Consider the following 18,593-nt stretch of genomic DNA (forward strand, 5'->3'; position numbering starts at 1 on the left):
AGCCTGTGACGGGCCCGGTCTGGACTGCAATGCCTCAAGGAGCTTAGATGACCATTTGTCCATAGACTGTGCAATGGATTGAGAAAGTGACTGAGAGAGTTTCTCAGCGAAAGAGGCCAACGCCGGTGACTCTGTCCCTGCAGCCTGCTCAGGGGGAGCAGGGGGATCTACATGAGCCGAGGGGCCCACAAGTGCCCTAGGCTCCGGCTGAGCAAGCGTGGCAGGAGTCGAGCATTGATCACAGTGAGGGTAGGTGGACCCCGCAGGCAACATAGCCCCACAAGAGGTACAGGCTGCGAAAAAAATCTGTGCCTTAGTAGCTTTGCTCCTTGTGGACGACATGCTGTTGTCTCTTAGGAGAGTGACCACTGAGAGTATATGGGAAAAGGGTATACAGCCTGTCCGAACAGATATATATATATATATATATCTACTCCGGCACCCCAGGGGGACCAGCACCGGGTGACCGGTGTGGCCTACCGACCGCTAACAAGCGGAGTGTGTCCTCCAGATTCCCTGTCTTGGATCCCCCGGAGCTGCAGAGCTTTGTCACTGAGAAGCATCCACCGGCAGAATGCCAAAAATGGCCGCCGGAGCCCTCAGGGGAGGAGTGGGGCCGAGGGCGGCGCCAGCAAAGAGCGGGAATCTGGGGTCCCCACAGTGGTCAATGAGGGGGGAGGGAGACATGCAAGATGCTCCAGCCCTCACATCCGACGTCATGTCGGTAATCCCGCCCTTCCCCCTGACAGGCAGGCCCGGGGGCGGGATTTTTCGCAACTAGGCCACGGCGAAGCCGGGGACTAAATTTGAGACCGCGCCCGACAAGCAGGCACGGTCGGCGCGGAAGTCCGCCGAAAAGACAACGGATTGAACTACCGCGGCTTCCGGGAAGAAGGTGCGACCCTCCCTGTACAGTCCCCCCATGGGGACACAGAGTACCTTCACGTTGCAGGGCCCGCTCCCTGGGGTTGAAGAGGCTTCGGTCCGGCAGGTTCCACCAGGGGCTGCGGATGGAGCACGGTCCCAGCAAATGGATGACCACTCAGGATCCCACTTCTCCCAGAGCCGCATAAGGGATGGTGAAGGAGACGGCATGTGGCTCCAGCCTCCGTACCCGCAATGGGTACCTCAACCTTAACAGCACCGCCGACATAGTGGGGTGAGAAGGGAACATGCTGGGGGCCCCATCGGGGTCCTCTTTTCTTCCATCCGACATAACTATGTATGAGAATGCATGAGTGGATGTGTGCCTCCTTCCACACAAAGCATAAAACTGAGGAGCCCGTGGTCCACGGGAGGGTGTATAGGCAGAGGGGAGGGGTTACACTTTTTAAAGTGTAATACTTTGTGTGGCCTCCAGAGGCAGAAGCTATACACCCAATTGTCTGGGTCTCCCAATTGTCTGGGTCTCCCAATTGTCTGGGTCTCCCAATGGAGCGACAAAGAAAGGTTCTCTTTAAACATTATATTTATCGAATACAGAAAGTGTAGAAATATTCACAATTTTCTTGTCAGCCTCTTCTAAAATTAGTTGTCACTATTCCATATTTTTTATCTTCTTCGGCGCTCTATTGGGAGACCCAGACGATTGGGTGTATAGCACTGCCTCCGGAGGCCACACAAAGCAATTACACTTAAAAGTGTAAGGCCCCTCCCCTTCTGGCTATACACCCCCAGTGGGATCACTGGCTCACCAGTTTTCTGCTTTGTGCGAAGGAGGTCAGACATCCACGCATAGCTCCACTGTTTGTAGTCAGCAGTAGCTGCTGGCTCTATCGGATGGAAGAAAAGAGGGCCCATATAGGGCCCCCAGCATGCTCCCTTCTCACCCGCGGTTGGTGCTTGTAAGGTTGAGGTACCTATTGCTGGTACGGAGGCTGGAGCCCACATGCTGTTTTCCTTCCACATCCCCTTAGGGCTCTGTGGAAGTGGGATCTTGCCGGCCCCCAAGCCCTGGGGCCGGGCTCCATCCACAGACCCATAGAACCTGTTGGATTTGGAGCGGGAGTGCCGTTCAGGGACAAGGCCCTGCAACTTTCAGGTACTCTGTGTCCCCGGCAGGCACGGACACTCTCAGGGCCTGCTGAGCGTTGTAGTGCGCCGGGGACAGTGGCGCTGTACGCTGGGGGTTAGGTCACTGCAGCTTTGCTGAGTGACGTTGTGTATTGGGAACTACTGCGCCGACCGCTCCTGGAGCGGCGGCGCAGCTGCGACTTATGGTGCGCCGGGGGCTTTGCGCCGACCGCGCTTTTACGGCGGCGGCGCTTCTAACTTTAGCCCCCGGCTTCTGCGGCCTAGCGCCGCTTCGTTCCCGCCCCCACCCTGTCAATCAGGGTAGGGGAGAGACGCTGCTCAATAGGCAGCGCCGAGGGCTGGAGCTTTATTTACATGCTCCAGCCCTCTCACTAGGCACAAGGGGAAGCAGACTTCCCGCTCTTCGTCGGTGTACGCCCAGTGCCCGCCCCCCCTCTCCACAAGGACGCCGGCAGCCATTATACATGCGTTCTGGCTGGGGAAAGGCAGCAGGCTCTGGGAGACCCAGACTAGAGGGATTTCTGGACCACACACCCGCTCCTAAGCGGGCGGTAAGCTGCACAGTAGTGCTGGCCCCACTAGTGCCTCAGTGATATATAGTGTACTTTTGTCTTGGTACCATTATATATATATATATATATATATATTATATATATATATATATATATATAGTTGCACTGTAGGTCGCTTCTTGGCTGGACACCCTGTACTGCTCTGAGGAGGCAGCAACATGTCATCCGCAAAACGCAAGGCTGCCAAGGCACGGGCTGTGTGCACTGTTTGTACTGCATGTGGGGCTGATCTACCGGCAGGCTCCAATGATTCACATTGTGTGCAATGTTCAGTCCCAGTGGCACTTCGTCAGCCAGAGCCTATTGTGGTGGTAGCCCAGGCAGCGACGCCTGTGAACCCTGCCCCGGTGACGGGGACAGACTTTGCAGTGTTTGCTGATAAAATGTCTGAGGCTATGACAAAAATCCTGGAGACCTTGCAGGCCAGGCCAGTTACTCAGACCATGGACACTGCTGTGGCTATGCTCTCTGGTCCCCCTCAGTTGGAACTAATCCGTACTTCAAGGGGGTCTCAAGCATCACAAGCTGAAGTCTCTGACTCAGATGACAGTCCCAGGCAGCCTAAGCGAGCTCGCTGGGAAAGACCCTCCACGTCATCACACTGCTCAGGGTCTCAGCGAGAAGAATCTCTCTGTGATGAGACTGAAGAAGGTGATCAGGATTCTAATCCTGAGGCCCCTCTCAATCTGGATGCCCCTGAGGGTGACGCCATGGTTAATGACCTTATATCGGCAATTAATAGACTGTTGGATATTTCTCCCCCAGCTCCTTCAGCAGAGGAGGCAGCTGCACAGCAGGAGAAGTTCCATTTCCTGTATCCCAAGCGTAAATTAAGTGCTTTTTTAGACCACTCTGACTTCAGAGAATCAATCCAGAAGCACGACGCTCATCCAGACAAGCGTTTCTCTAAACGTTCTAAGGATACCTGTTATCCTTTTCCCTCTGAAGTAGCCAAACGCTGGACCCAGTGCCCAAAGGTGGATCCCCCAATTTCCAAGCTTGCGGCTAGATCTATAGTCGCAGTAGAGGATGGCGCTTCACTTAAAGATGCCAACGACAGACAGATGGACCTTTGGTTGAAATCTGTCTATGAAGCTATCGGCGCGTCGTTTGCTCCAGCATTCGCGGCCGTGTGGGCACTCCAAGCTATTTCAGCTGGTTTAGCACAGGTGGATGCTATCATACATCCAGCAGTGCCACAGGTGGCGTCCCTAACTTCGCAAATGTCTGCGTTTGCGACCTATGCTATCAATGCTGTCCTAGAATCTACGAGCCGTACCTCTATGGCGGCCGCCAATTCTGTGGTTTTGCGCAGAGCCTTATGGTTAAAGGACTGGAAAGCAGATGCTGGTTCCAAAAAATGCTTAACCAGCTTGCCACTATCTAGAGACAGACTGTTTGGTGAGCCATTGGCTGAAATCATAAAACAGTCCAAGGGTAAGGACTCTTCCTTGCCACAGCCCAGAGCAAGTAAACCTCAACAGAAAAAGTGGCAGTCGAGGTTTCGGTCCTTTCGAGGCTCGGGCAAGCCCCAATTCTCCTCGTCCAAAGGGACTCAAAAAGGACAAGGGAGCTCAGATTCCTGGCGGGCTCACTCACGCCCCAGGAAAGCAAATGGAGGAACCGCTTCCAAGGCGGCTACCTCATGACTTTCGGCCTCCTCCCTCCGCATCCTCGGTCGGTGGCAGGCTCTCCCGCTTTTGCGACATTTGGCTGTCACAGGTCAAAGACCGGTGGGTAACAGACATTTTGTCTCGCGGGTACAGAATCGAGTTCAGTTCTCGGCCTCCACTTCGGTTCTTCAGAACCTCCCCACACCCCGACCGAGCAGATGCACTGCTGCAGGCGGTGGACTCTCTAAGAGCAGAAGGAGTCGTGATCCCTGTCCCCCCTCTGGAACGGGGGCGAGGATTTTACTCCAATCTCTTTGTGGTTCCAAAAAAGGACGGCTCCTTCCGTCCTGTTCTGGACCTAAAACTGCTCAACAAGCATGTGAACGCCAGGCGGTTCCGGATGGAATCCCTCCGCTCAGTCATTGCCTCAATGTCCCAAGGAGATTTCCTAGCATCAATAGACATCAAAGATGCTTATCTCCACGTGCCGATTGCTACGGAGCACCAACGCTTTCTGCGCTTCGTGATAGGAGACGAACACCTTCAGTTCGTGGCTCTGCCATTTGGTCTGGCGACAGCCCCCCGGGTGTTCACCAAGATCATGGCAGCAGTGGTAGCAGTCTTGCACTCTCACGGACACTCTGTGATCCCTTACTTGGACGATCTACTGGTCAAGGCACCCTCTCAGGAGGCATGCCAACTCAGCCTGAGTTTTGCACTGGAGACTCTCCAGGCGTTCGGGTGGATCATCAACTTCCCAAAGTCAAATCTGTCACCGACCCAATCATTAACGTATCTTGGCATGGAGTTTCATACTCTATCAGCGATAGTGAAGCTTCCGCTGAGCAAGCAGCGGTCACTACAGACAGGGGTGCAGGCTCTCCTTCAAAGTCAGTCGCACTCCTTAAGACGCCTCATGCACTTCCTCGGGAAGATGGTGGCGGCAATAGAGGCGGTTCCGTTTGCGCAGTTTCATCTGCGTCCACTTCAATAGGACATTCTCCGCCAATGGGACGGGAGGTCGACATCCCTGGACAGGAAAGTCTCCCTTTCCCAAACGGCCAAGGACTCTCTGCAGTGGTGGCTCCTGTCCACCTCATTATCACAGGGAAGATCCTTCCTACCACCGTCCTGGGCGGTGGTCACGACAGACGCGAGTCTGTCAGGGTGGGGAGCAGTGTTTCTTCACCACAGGGCTCAGGGTACGTGGACTCAGCAGGAGTCCAGCCTTCAGATCAATGTTCTGGAAATCAGAGCAGTGTATCTTGCCCTTCTAGCCTTCCAGCAGTGGCTGGAAGGGAAGCAGATCCGAATTCAATCGGACAACTCCACAGCGGTGGCATACATCAATCACCAAGGGGGGACTCGCAGTCGGCAAGCCTTCCAGGAAGTCCGGCGGATTCTGATGTGGGTGGAAGCCACGGCCTCCACCATATCCGCAGTTCACATCCCCGGCGTAGAAAACTGGGAAGCAGACTTCCTCAGTCGCCAGGGCATGGACGCAGGGGAATGGTCCCTTCACCCGGACGTGTTTCAGGAAATCTGCCGCCGATGGGGAAGGCCGGACGTCGACCTGATGGCGTCCCGGCACAACAACAAGGTCCCAACCTTCATGGCACGGTCTCGCGATCAAAGAGCCCTAGCAGCAGACGCCCTAGTGCAAGATTGGTCGCAGTTCCGGCTCCCTTATGTGTTTCCACCTCTGGCACTCTTGCCCAGAGTGCTACGCAAGATCAGATCCGACTGCAGCCGCGTCATACTCGTCGCCCCAGACTGGCCAAGGAGGGCGTGGTATCCGGATCTGTGGCATCTCACGGTCGGCCAACCGTGGGCACTTCCAGACCGACCAGACTTACTGTCCCAGGGGCCGTTTTTCCATCGGAATTCTGCGGCCCTGAACCTGACTGTGTGGCCATTGAATCCTGGATCCTAGCGTCTTCAGGATTATCCCAAGGGGTCGTTGCCACCATGAGACAGGCTAGGAAGCCCACGTCTGCTAAGATCTACCACAGAACGTGGAGGATATTCTTATCCTGGTGCTCTGCTCAGGGAGTGTCTCCCTGGCCATTTGCATTACCTACCCTTCTTTCTTTCCTGCAATCTGGGTTAGAAAAAGGGTTGTCGCTCGGCTCCCTGAAAGGACAAGTCTCGGCGCTATCCGTCTTTTTTCAGAAGCGTCTAGCACGACTTTCTAAGGTGCGCACGTTCCTACAGGGGGTTTGCCATATCGTTCCCCCGTACAAGCGGCCGTTAGATCCATGGGATCTGAACAGGGTACTAGTTGCCCTCCAGAAGCCGCCCTTCGAGCCTCTGAAGGAGGTTTCACTTTCTAGACTATCACAGAAAGTGGCTTTTCTGGTAGCGATCACATCTCTCCGGAGAGTGTCTGAGCTAGCAGCGCTGTCTTCCAAGGCTCCCTTCCTGGTCTTCCACCAGGACAAGGTAGTGCTGCGCCCCATTCAGGAGTTTCTCCCGAAGGTGGTATCCTCTTTTCATCTTAATCAGGATATCTCTTTGCCTTCGTTTTGTCCTCATGCAGTTCATCGGTATGAGAAGGACTTACATTTGTTAGATCTGGTGAGAGCACTCAGAATCTACATTTCCCGCACGGCGCCCCTGCGCCGTTCGGATGCACTCTTTGTCCTTGTCGCTGGTAAGCGCAAAGGGTCGCAGGCTTCTAAGGCCACCCTGGCTCGATGGATCAAAGAACCAATTCTTGAAGCCTACCGTTCTGCGGGGCTTCCGGTTCCATCAGGGCTGAAGGCCCATTCTACCAGAGCCGTGGGTGCGTCCTGGGCATTGCGACACCAGGCTACGGCTCAACAGGTGTGCCAGGCAGCTACCTGGTCGAGTCTGCACACTTTCACCAAACATTATCAGGTGCATACCTATGCTTCGGCGGACGCCAGCCTAGGTAGAAGAGTCCTGCAGGCGGCAGTTGCCTCCCCGTAGGGGAGGGCTGTCTTTGCAGCTCTAACATGAGGTATTTCTTTACCCACCCAGGGACAGCTTTTGGACGTCCCAATCGTCTGGGTCTCCCAATAGAGCGCCGAAGAAGAAGGGAATTTTGTTACTTACCGTAAATTCCTTTTCTTCTAGCTCTTATTGGGAGACCCAGCACCCGCCCTGTTGTCCTTCGGGATTTTTGGTTTGTTTGCGGGTACACATGTTGTTCATGTTGAACGGTTTTCAGTTCTCCGATGTTACTCGGAGTAAATTTGTTTAAACCAGTTATTGGCTTTCCTCCTTCTTGCTTTTGCACTAAAACTGGTGAGCCAGTGATCCCACTGGGGGTGTATAGCCAGAAGGGGAGGGGCCTTACACTTTTAAGTGTAATTGCTTTGTGTGGCCTCCGGAGGCAGTGCTATACACCCAATCGTCTGGGTCTCCCAATAAGAGCTAGAAGAAAAGGAATTTACGGTAAGTAACAAAATTCCCTTCTTTTAGGATGTTAATGAGTTTATAAACATCAGTGACAAAAATATATATTATATATTGTAAGGTTGCACCCCGCAACCTGGGGGGTTCCACTCACTTGCAGCGATGCAGGGTAGCTTAGGCATACACAGGCAACGTCTTTCTCAAAGATGCAGCAGTTTATTAGTAACCAACATAAACTGCATTTCCAAAGCACAATGAAGCCTCTCCTGGCTTAAAGGAAAAGGTAAACTAAACACCTTCACATACCGTGGGCTTCAAGTCCATTTAAATGTCCATAGTGAAGGTGTGGCTGTCTCCACAGGAGACACGGATTTCTGGTCAGTCTTTATAGCGGACAGCCCGCTCAGGTTTGGACACTACGAGTGTCATAGTGGAGCTCCCTCAGCCTCCACACACTCAGTTCCAGATGGTTGAAGGCAACCCACGCTTCCCTAGGCAGGTTCCTTCCAGAGGCTCCAACCTCTCTGAGAATAGCAGCCTCTTTACCTGCCTGAGGCTGCTCCTCATGCAGGGCTGCTCCACACACTGCTTCACACTCACTGACAGTCTCCTAAATCAGACTGGGCACACCCACAGGTGGAGGTCTGTGATTCTCCAGACCTGCACAGCACACTGGGATTATTAAAGGGAACCTGACCCTTATATGCAGAAAGAAGCCTTTGTGGAACTACAAGTCCCATAGCAACCTCTTCAGTTTAATATCGCAGGTACCTTCTCCACTGCGACATATAGCGACCATTTACCACATTGGTGGTCGCTACCTCACAATATATATATTATCTATATATATATATAATTGCCTTATTCTGTCTGTCTGTCTTGCTCCAAAATTGTGTCCTTACAGTGACAACCGTTGGATTGGCCGCTGGGCTCGGCCTGGCCCCGCCCCCCCCACGGATTGGCCGCTCGGCCTGGCCCCGCCCCCCGCATGGATTAACTGTTTGGCCAGGCCCGCCCCCCGCACGCGATGCCCGCTAGGCCACGCCCCCGCACGCGATGCCCGCTAGGCCACGCCCCCGCACGCGATGCCCGCTAGGCCACGCCCCCCGCACGCGATGTCCGCTAGGCCACGCCCCCGCACGCGATGCCCGCTAGGCCACGCCCCCCGCACGTGATGCCCGCTAGGCCCCGCCCCCACACGCGATGCCTGCTAGGCCACGCCCCCACACGCGATGCCCGCTAGGCCACGACCCCCGCATGCGATGCCCGCTAGGCCACGCCCCCCGCACATGCGATGCCCGCTTGCCACGCCCCCGCACATTCGGCCACGCCCCCCTCACACTATGCCCGCTCGGCCACGCCCCCCGCACACGTTGGCCACCTGTACACCACCCCCCAAGACTACTACCCCCATTATACTCCCCCCATTATACTCCTCTCTGAGGGGTTCGCAGCATGGGGGATGGAGCACGATGGGGGGTGCAGCATGGGGGATGAAGCACGATGGGGGGTGCAGCATGGGGGATGAAGCACGATGGGGGGTGCAGCATGGGGGGGTGCAGCATGGGGGGGGTGGACCACGATAGGGGGTGCCCAGAATGGGGGCATGAAACACGATGGGGGGTGTGCAGCATGGGAGATGGAGCACGATGGGGGGTGCGTAGCATGGTGGATGGAGCACGATGGGGGGTGCGTAGCATGGGGGGGGGGGTGCAGCATGGGGGATGGAGCACGATGGGGGGTGCGTAGCATGGTGGATGGAGCACGATGGGGGGTGCGTAGCATGGTGGATGGAGCACGATGGGGGGGGTGCAGCATGGGGGATGGAGCACGGTGGGGGTGCGCACCTCCCCCCAAAAACACACACACACCGCCACACACGCACCGCACAACACACCACACACACACTGGGAACCACAAACACCGCCCTACACACACACACCCACACACACACACACACAGACAATGCTGCACACATACAACACCCAACACACAAACACCGCGGCACACACAAATATACGCACATACCGCGCAACACACACACTGCACAAAACATACCTCCCCCCAAAACACACACATGCACCCCACACCCACCGCGCAACACACACAGCACCACACACACAGCGCTACAGACACACAGCGCTCCACAAACAACGCAACACACAAACAACACCGCTCTCACCCCCCGCCACACCCAGACAACACCCAGAACATGTACAGCGCCCTACACAAACACTTGGCAACTACACACAACAACATCTAAATATATAACAAAAATCATACATTAACTACACAATACGTAAATTCTAGAATACCCGATGCGTAGAATCGGGCCACCTTCTAGTATATATATATATATATTTGTCTCACACACTCTGGTGATTACAACATAACAGGTAATCAGTTTTTTCTTTGTATCAAATGGAATATTTAGCACAGTAGTACACCAATTAATATTATTAGAAATATTCACAATCGTAAATTGGTGACAGACAAAATGTCCATAATCTGCCTTAACTCACCTCCAAAGCCACAAAATCCAGTTTCCTTGTAATCTTTGCAAATATCTGGTTGGTAGTCCCACCGCACGGTGGCTCTTAGATGCTCTGGGGCCCTGATTGGACCTTTCCTGTGATACAATGCACATCAAGTTACAATGAATGCATATTGGCTGTGGATTTCACTCCCCCCCCAATTTAATTAAGAAGGAGACATCTTCTGCACATCCGTGTGACAAACGTCACGTTGACTTAACCTTTCATACATAAGAATAATCAAGAATCGCTGTTCTATATGCAGCCTCCAAAGGCAGTATTATTCCTCCTTTACTCTCCAGAAAATGTTTGTCAGCACATAACCTTTTCCCATTTTCTTTTGTCACACAGCTTTTCAATAAATAACTAGAAACTTTAGCCACGTGTTCACATTGTGTATTTGGGGACATTTTTTACCTCAGAATTTGTAGCCCAAACCAGGAGTGGCACAATCAGAGGAAAGTACAATAGAAACACGTCACCACTTCTGCATTTTTACCCACTCCTGGTTTTGGCTACAAATACTGAGGTAAAAACCCACAAATACTCAATGTGTGTACGTGTCCCTAGAGGTTAAATCTGCATGCAACACACGCTCGTGCACACTGGAAGAGGACACTTCAGACTGGCATTATATTTGCACCGTTGGTCCTAAATGTGCACTCTCCAATCCTGCAGCACTATCGGAGACGCACAGGGACACTAAAGCTATCCATATCATGTGCTCGGGTTATCCGGCGAGCTCTACATCAGTGCTTACAAGACTCCATTGAAAAGAGCTTGTAAGGACTGTGAATCTACTGCAACGCTGCTAGATTGCAGGGTGGTCTAGAACTTACACAAAGAGCATTAAAAGACGACATTTAGAATCCCTTATAATGGCTTTTGCTATGGACCTTTAAAACAAGCATGCCACTTAAACTTGCCCCCATACTTTAGTCCTATGGTTTACACTATAAAAAAAAAATAAACCTGAACATCAATACCTGACCATGCCGGACGATGCGTTCCCCAAGGAGGTGTCTTTAGGTTTGATGAATTTCTGGTAATTGTGCAGACCACGATAGATCTTGTCATCTTCCTTACCCTTCAGTTCCTAAGTGTAGAACGAAGAATACAAAACATCATATGACGTGATCAACCAGCCAAAATGTTCACTGAATATATAAGTTTAACTAAGCAAAACCGTCGCAAAAATGAACATAGTGCACAGTAATGTGAAGGCGACATGCTGTGCACATGTTAAGGCTTTCACCATCTCTCTTAACTTCTTCAGTGTTCAGAAACTTCCAAGAGGATAAAGTAGTAGCATGCTCATTGTCCGGGCTAGGAAGCTGCTCAGCACTATGATGGAAATGATACAGAAAAGATGCCGGTGGCAGAGCCGAACAAACCAGACTAAAATGTCCAGAGGCACATGTTCTGTAACCTGTCCTCCACTACTTTGTAGTAGGCGGTTTTGCTTCTTCAACCTTTTGCTAGCACTATAGGTGCTGGAGCTTCTTCTCACTCACTTTTCTCATTGCTTGATGACTTGCCTGTACGGCCAGCCCGCCTGTCTTAGGGTCCCATTACACGTAGCGACACACCAGCGATCCGACCTGGAAAGGATCGCTGGAACGTCGCTACATGGTCGCTAATGAGCTGTCAATCAGGCAGATCTCCACAGTGATCAGAGATCAGCGACCCGTGTAACGACTGCTCCCTGCTGTCTACCGGAGGAATTTCCTGTAATGCCAGGCCTGGATTCAGTTACCTGCATTGCACTCCGGAGCTCTCAGCTGCAGCCTGGACTGATCTCAGAGTTTGCAGGACTGCACTGCGAGCGCCGAGTGATTGATTCCCCGGCGATTGCGGTTCAGTTCATAATAGCTGCGGACATGCCAGGCTGCAATCCGGAGTTCAGGTGAGAGCACCGGAGATCAGCCCGGGATGTCTGCAGCTGTCATGAACTGAACCGCAATCGCCGGGGAATCAATCACTTGGCGCTCGCAGTGCAGTCTAGGCTGCACTCTGGAGCTCAGGTGAGAGCTCCGGAGTGCAATGCAGGTAACTGAATCCAGGCCTGGCATTACTGCAGATTCCTCCGGTAGCCAGTCCGACGCTGGGCGCTCGTTGGTCTCCCGTCATCAAATACGTCAATGCGTGCTACACAGCGGGAGACCAACGAGCAAAAAATGCTCCTGATCATTTTGTCACGACCAGCAACCTTGCAGCAGGGGCCCGCTCGCTGCTGCTTGTCACACACAGCGATATCGCTCGCGAGGTCACTGATACGTCACAAAACCTGTGACGTTTCAGCGATCTCACTGTGTGTGATGGGGGCTTTGCTCATATATGCAGTGCGACAGACAGTAGAGCAGGAGCAGAGAGGAGAGACCAACCCCCTCCCCATTTCCTTTAATCCATCTCCAGGTTTATGCAATAGACATCGATTTCACTTCACAACAGATGATAAACAGCAAGTTAGAAAGGTGACAAGTTGCGGCCGGCATTTTGGAGTGTTTTTTTTTTTTTTTTGGTGGGGGGGGCCGGAGAACAGCATTTTGAATAAATGAAGTAGGTCACACCATTTTTTTAGCCATTGAATTGGTGATCAGATGAACCTACATTTATAGAAACCAAAGTGACCATTTACGATGTCCTGCTGGCACCTGAATCTATGTAAGGGCTCCCTTCGCACATTGCTGGGCGTGTAGAGCTGGTTGTGCATGCTGGTAAAGGGCAGGCAAGCGGATCTTACTTAGTCTTTGCCAACTGCCACGTCGTGTTTCTACTTACCTCCTGGACTTTTTGGCTCCTTTCAAATATTGCCTGTGCATCCTTGTCTTTCTCGGTGTCCAGCTCATACGTGGCTGTTGCTCCCATGTCATCTGGACCTACAGGTTTCTGAAAAGGCACCACGGAGAGAAGTATAAATAAACAGGTTCCATCCTCTGCTTCCCTTCACACAGATAACGAGGTTGAATAGAAATAGAAAATCTTGGCTTCTTTCTTTCAGAAACAGATCCACCTTGAACCATGGGTTGTGAATGCTATTGCAGCTTTCATGTAAATGGGGCTAAGCCTCAATACCAACAGACACAACCCATGGTCAGGGGTGGATCTGGTCCTGACATAACACCTCCATGTTTTTCTGATATTGGTCAACCCCTTTAAAAAGGGAACCAGTCACCAGGTTTTTCCCCTAAAAGCTGCGGCCACCACCAGTAAGCTCTTTATATACAGCATTCACTTAGTGAACGTACCCTGGGGCTAGTGCCCACCTCTAATGTGCTTCTAGTTTGGTTTGTATATGGCTCACTCGATTGCTTGTGACTGGTACATTGGGTATCTACAAAAAAGGCATTTTCATTGGGGGACAAGCTCCTATACAGCCATACCACTACTTCCATATGGAAAAATAGGCTGAAAGGTTAGCTTTACATCCAAATGCACAAAAGCAGCTAAACTCCCCCTAGTGGCAACTGCAGGCACTTAAAGGGAACCTATCAGGTCCCCTATGCCCTCCAACCCAGAAGCATTGATCCCTGTATGCCCAAATTCCCTTCCTAAGCAGCCTTATATAATGATATTCACTAATATGAATGTACTCCGCTGTCCCTATGCTAATTCGGGTCTTGACTAGTTGAAAGGGCGTTAATTTCCCCAGACTAGTCGTCCCTCTTTCTTTGTTTTATGCCCCTGTGGGCGTAATCACAATTTCCAGAAGCCAGCATCACCACCAGCTAATGAAAATCACTCACGTGTGCCGCTCATTTCAGCTGCGTCAGAGCGACTCAGAAGGAGAGTGTAGTACGCGGTGTACGCGTCCTGGCTTCATGAGGCGCACTGTGCATGACTGGAAGTTTAGTACGTGAGCCGCTATCAGCTACTTTGATATTGATGATCTATTGATCGCCCTCACCAATCAGCTCCGATGGTGGCCGGATGTCCATTGGGTGAGAAACAAGGAAAGAGCAAACTTCTGATAGGAATTGGATCATCTTACCGCTGACCGAGTAGATTTATAAGACACACTTATGGAGCTGGATGGCTTTTCCTCCTCATCGCTGCTGCTCACTTTATATTCTGCCTCCTTCACTCTTTGCTTTGTCTGGGAAAGAAAAGATATCTAATTACTTCTTCAGACCGAGAAAACTAGGATGCCCAAGAGCGGTGTCCAGTATGATGACATAATCTTGGCTTGATGTGGCAGATGTGCAGCTGATCAAGATAGATCCCCATGATTCCACTTACTGGCCTAAAGCGGGCTTTACACGCTACGATCTCGCTAGTGAGATCGCAAGTGATTGTACTCGCCCCCGTCTGTTGTGCGACACAGGCAAATCGCTGCCCGTGGCGCACAACCTCGCTTAGCCCCGTCACACGCACTTACCTGCCCTGCGACATCGCTTTGGCCGGCGAACCGCCTCCTTTCTAAGGGGGCGGTTCGTGCGGTGTCACAGCGACGTCACACAGCGGCCGCCCAATAGAAGCGGAGGGGCGGAGATGAGGGGGCCGTAAACATCCCGCCCACCTCCTTCCTTCCACATTGCCGGCGGGACGCAGGTAAGCTGTGTTCGTCGTTCCCGGGGTGTCACACGGACCGATGTGTGGTGCCTCGGGAACGATGAACAACCGCAGCACAGAAGGACGTTCGATTTTTTTGAAAATGAGCGACATGTCAACGAGCAACGATAAGGTGAGTATTTTTGCTCGATCACAGTCGCTCATTTGTGTTACACGCTACGATATATCAAACGAGGTCGGATGTGCGTCACTAACGACGTGACCCCGACGACATCTCGTTAGATATATCGGAGCGTGTAAAGCGGCCTTTAGTCTTCCTTATCAGGGGAAACCCGTGTGGCTCTATTTCACCATTCATGTAAATGTCCACAACTGGCTGGAATTTAATGGTGACATGACAAGACATGATAAGACTGAAAAAGGCCAGAAACTTGTCACCCCGAGAACTTTTCACCCGAACAACTGCAGATTCAATCTCATCAAGGAATTTGTCCCAGAAGTTGCTAGAACATTTCTCTCCCCCTTTATAAACCTCATATTTTAGGAAGGTCCCTACTACCTTCTGCACCATGGGGTTGAGGGTCTCCCGCTTCTTCCTTTTGATCACAGCCGCTTCCTCCTCCTCTTGTTCTTCGCTGCTCTCTGCGGAGACATTGGTAAAATAGTCAGATACCGGGTGGACTCAAGCTATTTAACTCCTTGATGACAGTGATTTTTTTTTTCTTGTTTTTTCCCCCCCATTTAGAACATAAAAACTTTTTCATAACCATAACCATTGAAGTGCTTGTTTTTGGGTAGTAGATATAGTATTTCCAAAACATTTAAGCATTTTTTTTTCTTTTAAATAAAAGGAATTTTTGGAAAAATTATTTTGCACACATTTTAGGAGCTATAACATTTCCATTTTCAGCTCTAATGAGCCGTGCAAGAGCGTCATTTTTGCAGAACGAGCTGCAGTTTTAATTCTCTTTATTAACATTTATTTCTTTTGTAGACCGATGATAAAAAAAAAACCTATTCTGCTTCAGACAGAGCCTACAACCCATGCATAGGTGGCTGACGCAGAGTGCTTTAAAGAGATTGTCCACTACTTTTCCATTGATGCCCTATCCTTAGGATAGGCCATCAATATCTGATCGGCCGGGGTCTGACATCCCGCACCTCTGCTTTTCTTGGTGCAGGTGGCAGCAGCAGGTGGCCGAAAATCCAGGTACTGTATATCCGCCTCCCATTCAAATCAATGAATGGGCGCTATCAGTGGCCTCTATCAGCTCAATGAATGGGCGCTATCAGTGGCCTCTATCAGCTCAATGAATGGGCGCTATCAGTGGCCTCTATCAGCTCAATGAATGGGCGCTATCAATGGCCTCTATGGCTACTTTCACACATCCGGTTTGAGCACTGCGGCTCAATCCGGCTGTGAAAACTATGCAACGGATGCGGCGAAAACACCGCATCCGTTGCATAAGTTTTTACATGCGGCCCGTCCGTTTTTTTCCGGTTGCGGCATGCTACTGAGCATGCGCAGTGGAAAAAACCGCATGCGGCGACCGGATGCGTTTTTTTCCGCATCGCGCCGCATCCGGCCTCCATAGGTATGCATTGAAAAATGCGCCGCAGCGACCGGATGCGGTGTTTTTTGCCGGAGCAAAAAACGTTGCAGAGAACGTTCGATCCGGCCGCGGCATCGGCTAAATCTGCCGCATGCAGCAAAAACCGGACCGAACGCAAGCCCCTGCGGCACAATACGGCACTAATGTAAGTCTATGCAAAAAAAAAACGCAACCGGCGTTACAAAAGCCGGTTGCGGTTTTTCTGCAGAACGCCGTATTGTGCCGCAGAGCAAAAATCCGGATGTGTGAAAGTAGCCTATCACCTCAATGAATGGGCGCCATCAGTGGCCTCTATCAGCTCAATGAATGGGCGCCATCAGTGGCCTCTATCAGCTCAATGAATGGGCGCCATCAGTGGCCTCTATCAGCTCAATGAATGGGCGCCATCAGTGGCCTCTATCAGCTCAATGAATGGGCGCCATCAGTGGCCTCTATCAGCTCAATGAATGGGCGCCATCAGTGGCCTCTATCAGCTCAATGAATGGGCGCCATCAGTGGCCTCTATCAGCTCAATGAATGGGCGCCATCAGTGGCCTCTATCAGCTCAATGAATGGGCGCCATCAGTGGCCTCTATCAGCTCAATGAATGGGCGCCATCAGTGGCCTCTATCAGCTCAATGAATGGGCGCCATCAGTGGCCTCTATCAGCTCAATGAATGGGCGCCATCAGTGGCCTCTATCAGCTCAATGAATGGGAGCTATCAGTGGCCTCTATCAGCTCAATGAATGGGAGCTATCAGTGGCTTCTATCAGCTCAATGAATGGGAGCTATCAGTGGCCGTTATCAGTTGACAGGGCAGCTTCGGAGCTGAGCATTTCCGGCCACCTGATACCGCCATCAGCTGATCGGTGGGGGTGCTGAGTGTCGGACCCCGCCGATCACACAGTGATGACCTATTCTAAGGATAGGGCATCAATGTAACAGTAGTGGACAACCTCTTTAATGAAACCCATCACCACCCCCATGATTGTGACACTTGGACATTGAGCAACGGGAAGCCCTTCTCTTTTAACCTAAACCGCTCAGATTGAATAGTCACTACGTACTATGGCAACTGAGCAGATAAACGGCCAGGACCGGAGTTATCGCCAATTCCAACTGCTGCTGCGGAGGGTCAGCTGTGGATGGCGCAGACATATCTCTGTGACCACATCATCCCCCATGCAGTATATACATGATGGCACTAACAGAGCCATGGGCTCTTCAGCCTTCAAAGATTTACAATGATCTCCTAAGCGTGGGATAGGATGTAACTTACACATGGCTGGGACCCCACCAATGGTGAGTACAGCCCCTCTGAACAGAGTGCAGGTTAAGAGTGAACACTTCTGATCCATTCATTTTCCATTGGATTGCAGAGATTGTGCTATATCTATCAGTCCCATAGAAAATAAATGTAGTGAAGGTCTTTCTGCTCTATTCAATCAGTGCTGTTCTTGCAATTGGAAGGGTCCCAGCTGTCAAATCCTCAGTGATTAGTAAGTTATCCCCTTTCTAACTGATTGGCGATAACGTTTATGCTTGGTACAGACCCTTCATTACACTATGAGAAGTTCTGCCACTTTCTTATATGAGGGAAACAATCGGACATGTGCTCAGCCCCATGGGCTAACATTGGCCCGAGCGCGATCCGATGCCGTGTCTGATGGCGCACAGATAACGCTAAGGCTGCAGCCACACGGTCATTAATGCGAGTGAATCGCATGACACTTGGCTCCTGCTCTACTGAGTGTAAGCGGAGTATCATGCGACTGTCAAGCCACTGTGTTGCGATCCTGCGATCGCAGCGCAGGGCAGGCGCTTCGTCGGAGAGGGAAGGAATAATCTCACTATCGCCTCCATTATCAGCTGATGCGATTCTTGCACTGCACTCACATTACACTGGTGTAATGTGAGTGCAGTGCAATGTTTCTCTCGCACCCATAGACTTGTATGGGTGCAAGTGAAAACGAATCGGATTCCACCAGCAGCATGCTGCGATTGTTTTCTAGGTCTGATTAGGGCTGAGGGAAAAAAAAATATCACTCATCTCATGGCAGCGGCCCCATAGAGTAACATGAGTACAGGTGGAATGACATTTTTTTTTTATCGCATTATACTAGCTCCGTTTTACTTTCCGTCTGTGCTCAGCCTAAGGCCTAAAACACACGGTATGAAAATCGGTGAGAGTGGAATGTGATAAAACATCGCATTCCACTCAGACCAATATTAGCCTATGTGTCAGCACCCATGAGCGATTATTTTCTCGGCCCCAATCGGACCAAGGAAACAATTGCAGCATGCTGCGACTAATGAGTTCCTTTTTTCTCTCACACCCACTCAAGTGTATGGGG

At 51.5% G+C, this 18,593-nt stretch overlaps 1 protein-coding gene across 1 annotated transcript in view; it reads right to left on the reverse strand.

Moving 5' to 3' along the window:
• RNF113A (ring finger protein 113A) overlaps positions 1-18,593 on the reverse strand; it is a 71,982-nt gene that overhangs the window by 52,239 nt on the left and 1,150 nt on the right. Inside the window, exons 2-6 of the mRNA XM_075350329.1 lie at positions 15,206-15,288; positions 14,126-14,230; positions 12,916-13,023; positions 11,121-11,230; positions 10,123-10,229 (exon numbers count right to left, since the gene is read on the reverse strand). Coding sequence (XP_075206444.1) covers positions 10,123-10,229; positions 11,121-11,230; positions 12,916-13,023; positions 14,126-14,230; positions 15,206-15,288 — 513 coding nt within the window. The remainder of the gene's footprint in view (positions 1-10,122; positions 10,230-11,120; positions 11,231-12,915; positions 13,024-14,125; positions 14,231-15,205; positions 15,289-18,593) is intronic.

This window comes from Anomaloglossus baeobatrachus, chromosome 5 (genome assembly GCF_048569485.1).
Source record: "Anomaloglossus baeobatrachus isolate aAnoBae1 chromosome 5, aAnoBae1.hap1, whole genome shotgun sequence".
Taxonomy (NCBI): Eukaryota; Metazoa; Chordata; class Amphibia; order Anura; family Aromobatidae; genus Anomaloglossus; species Anomaloglossus baeobatrachus.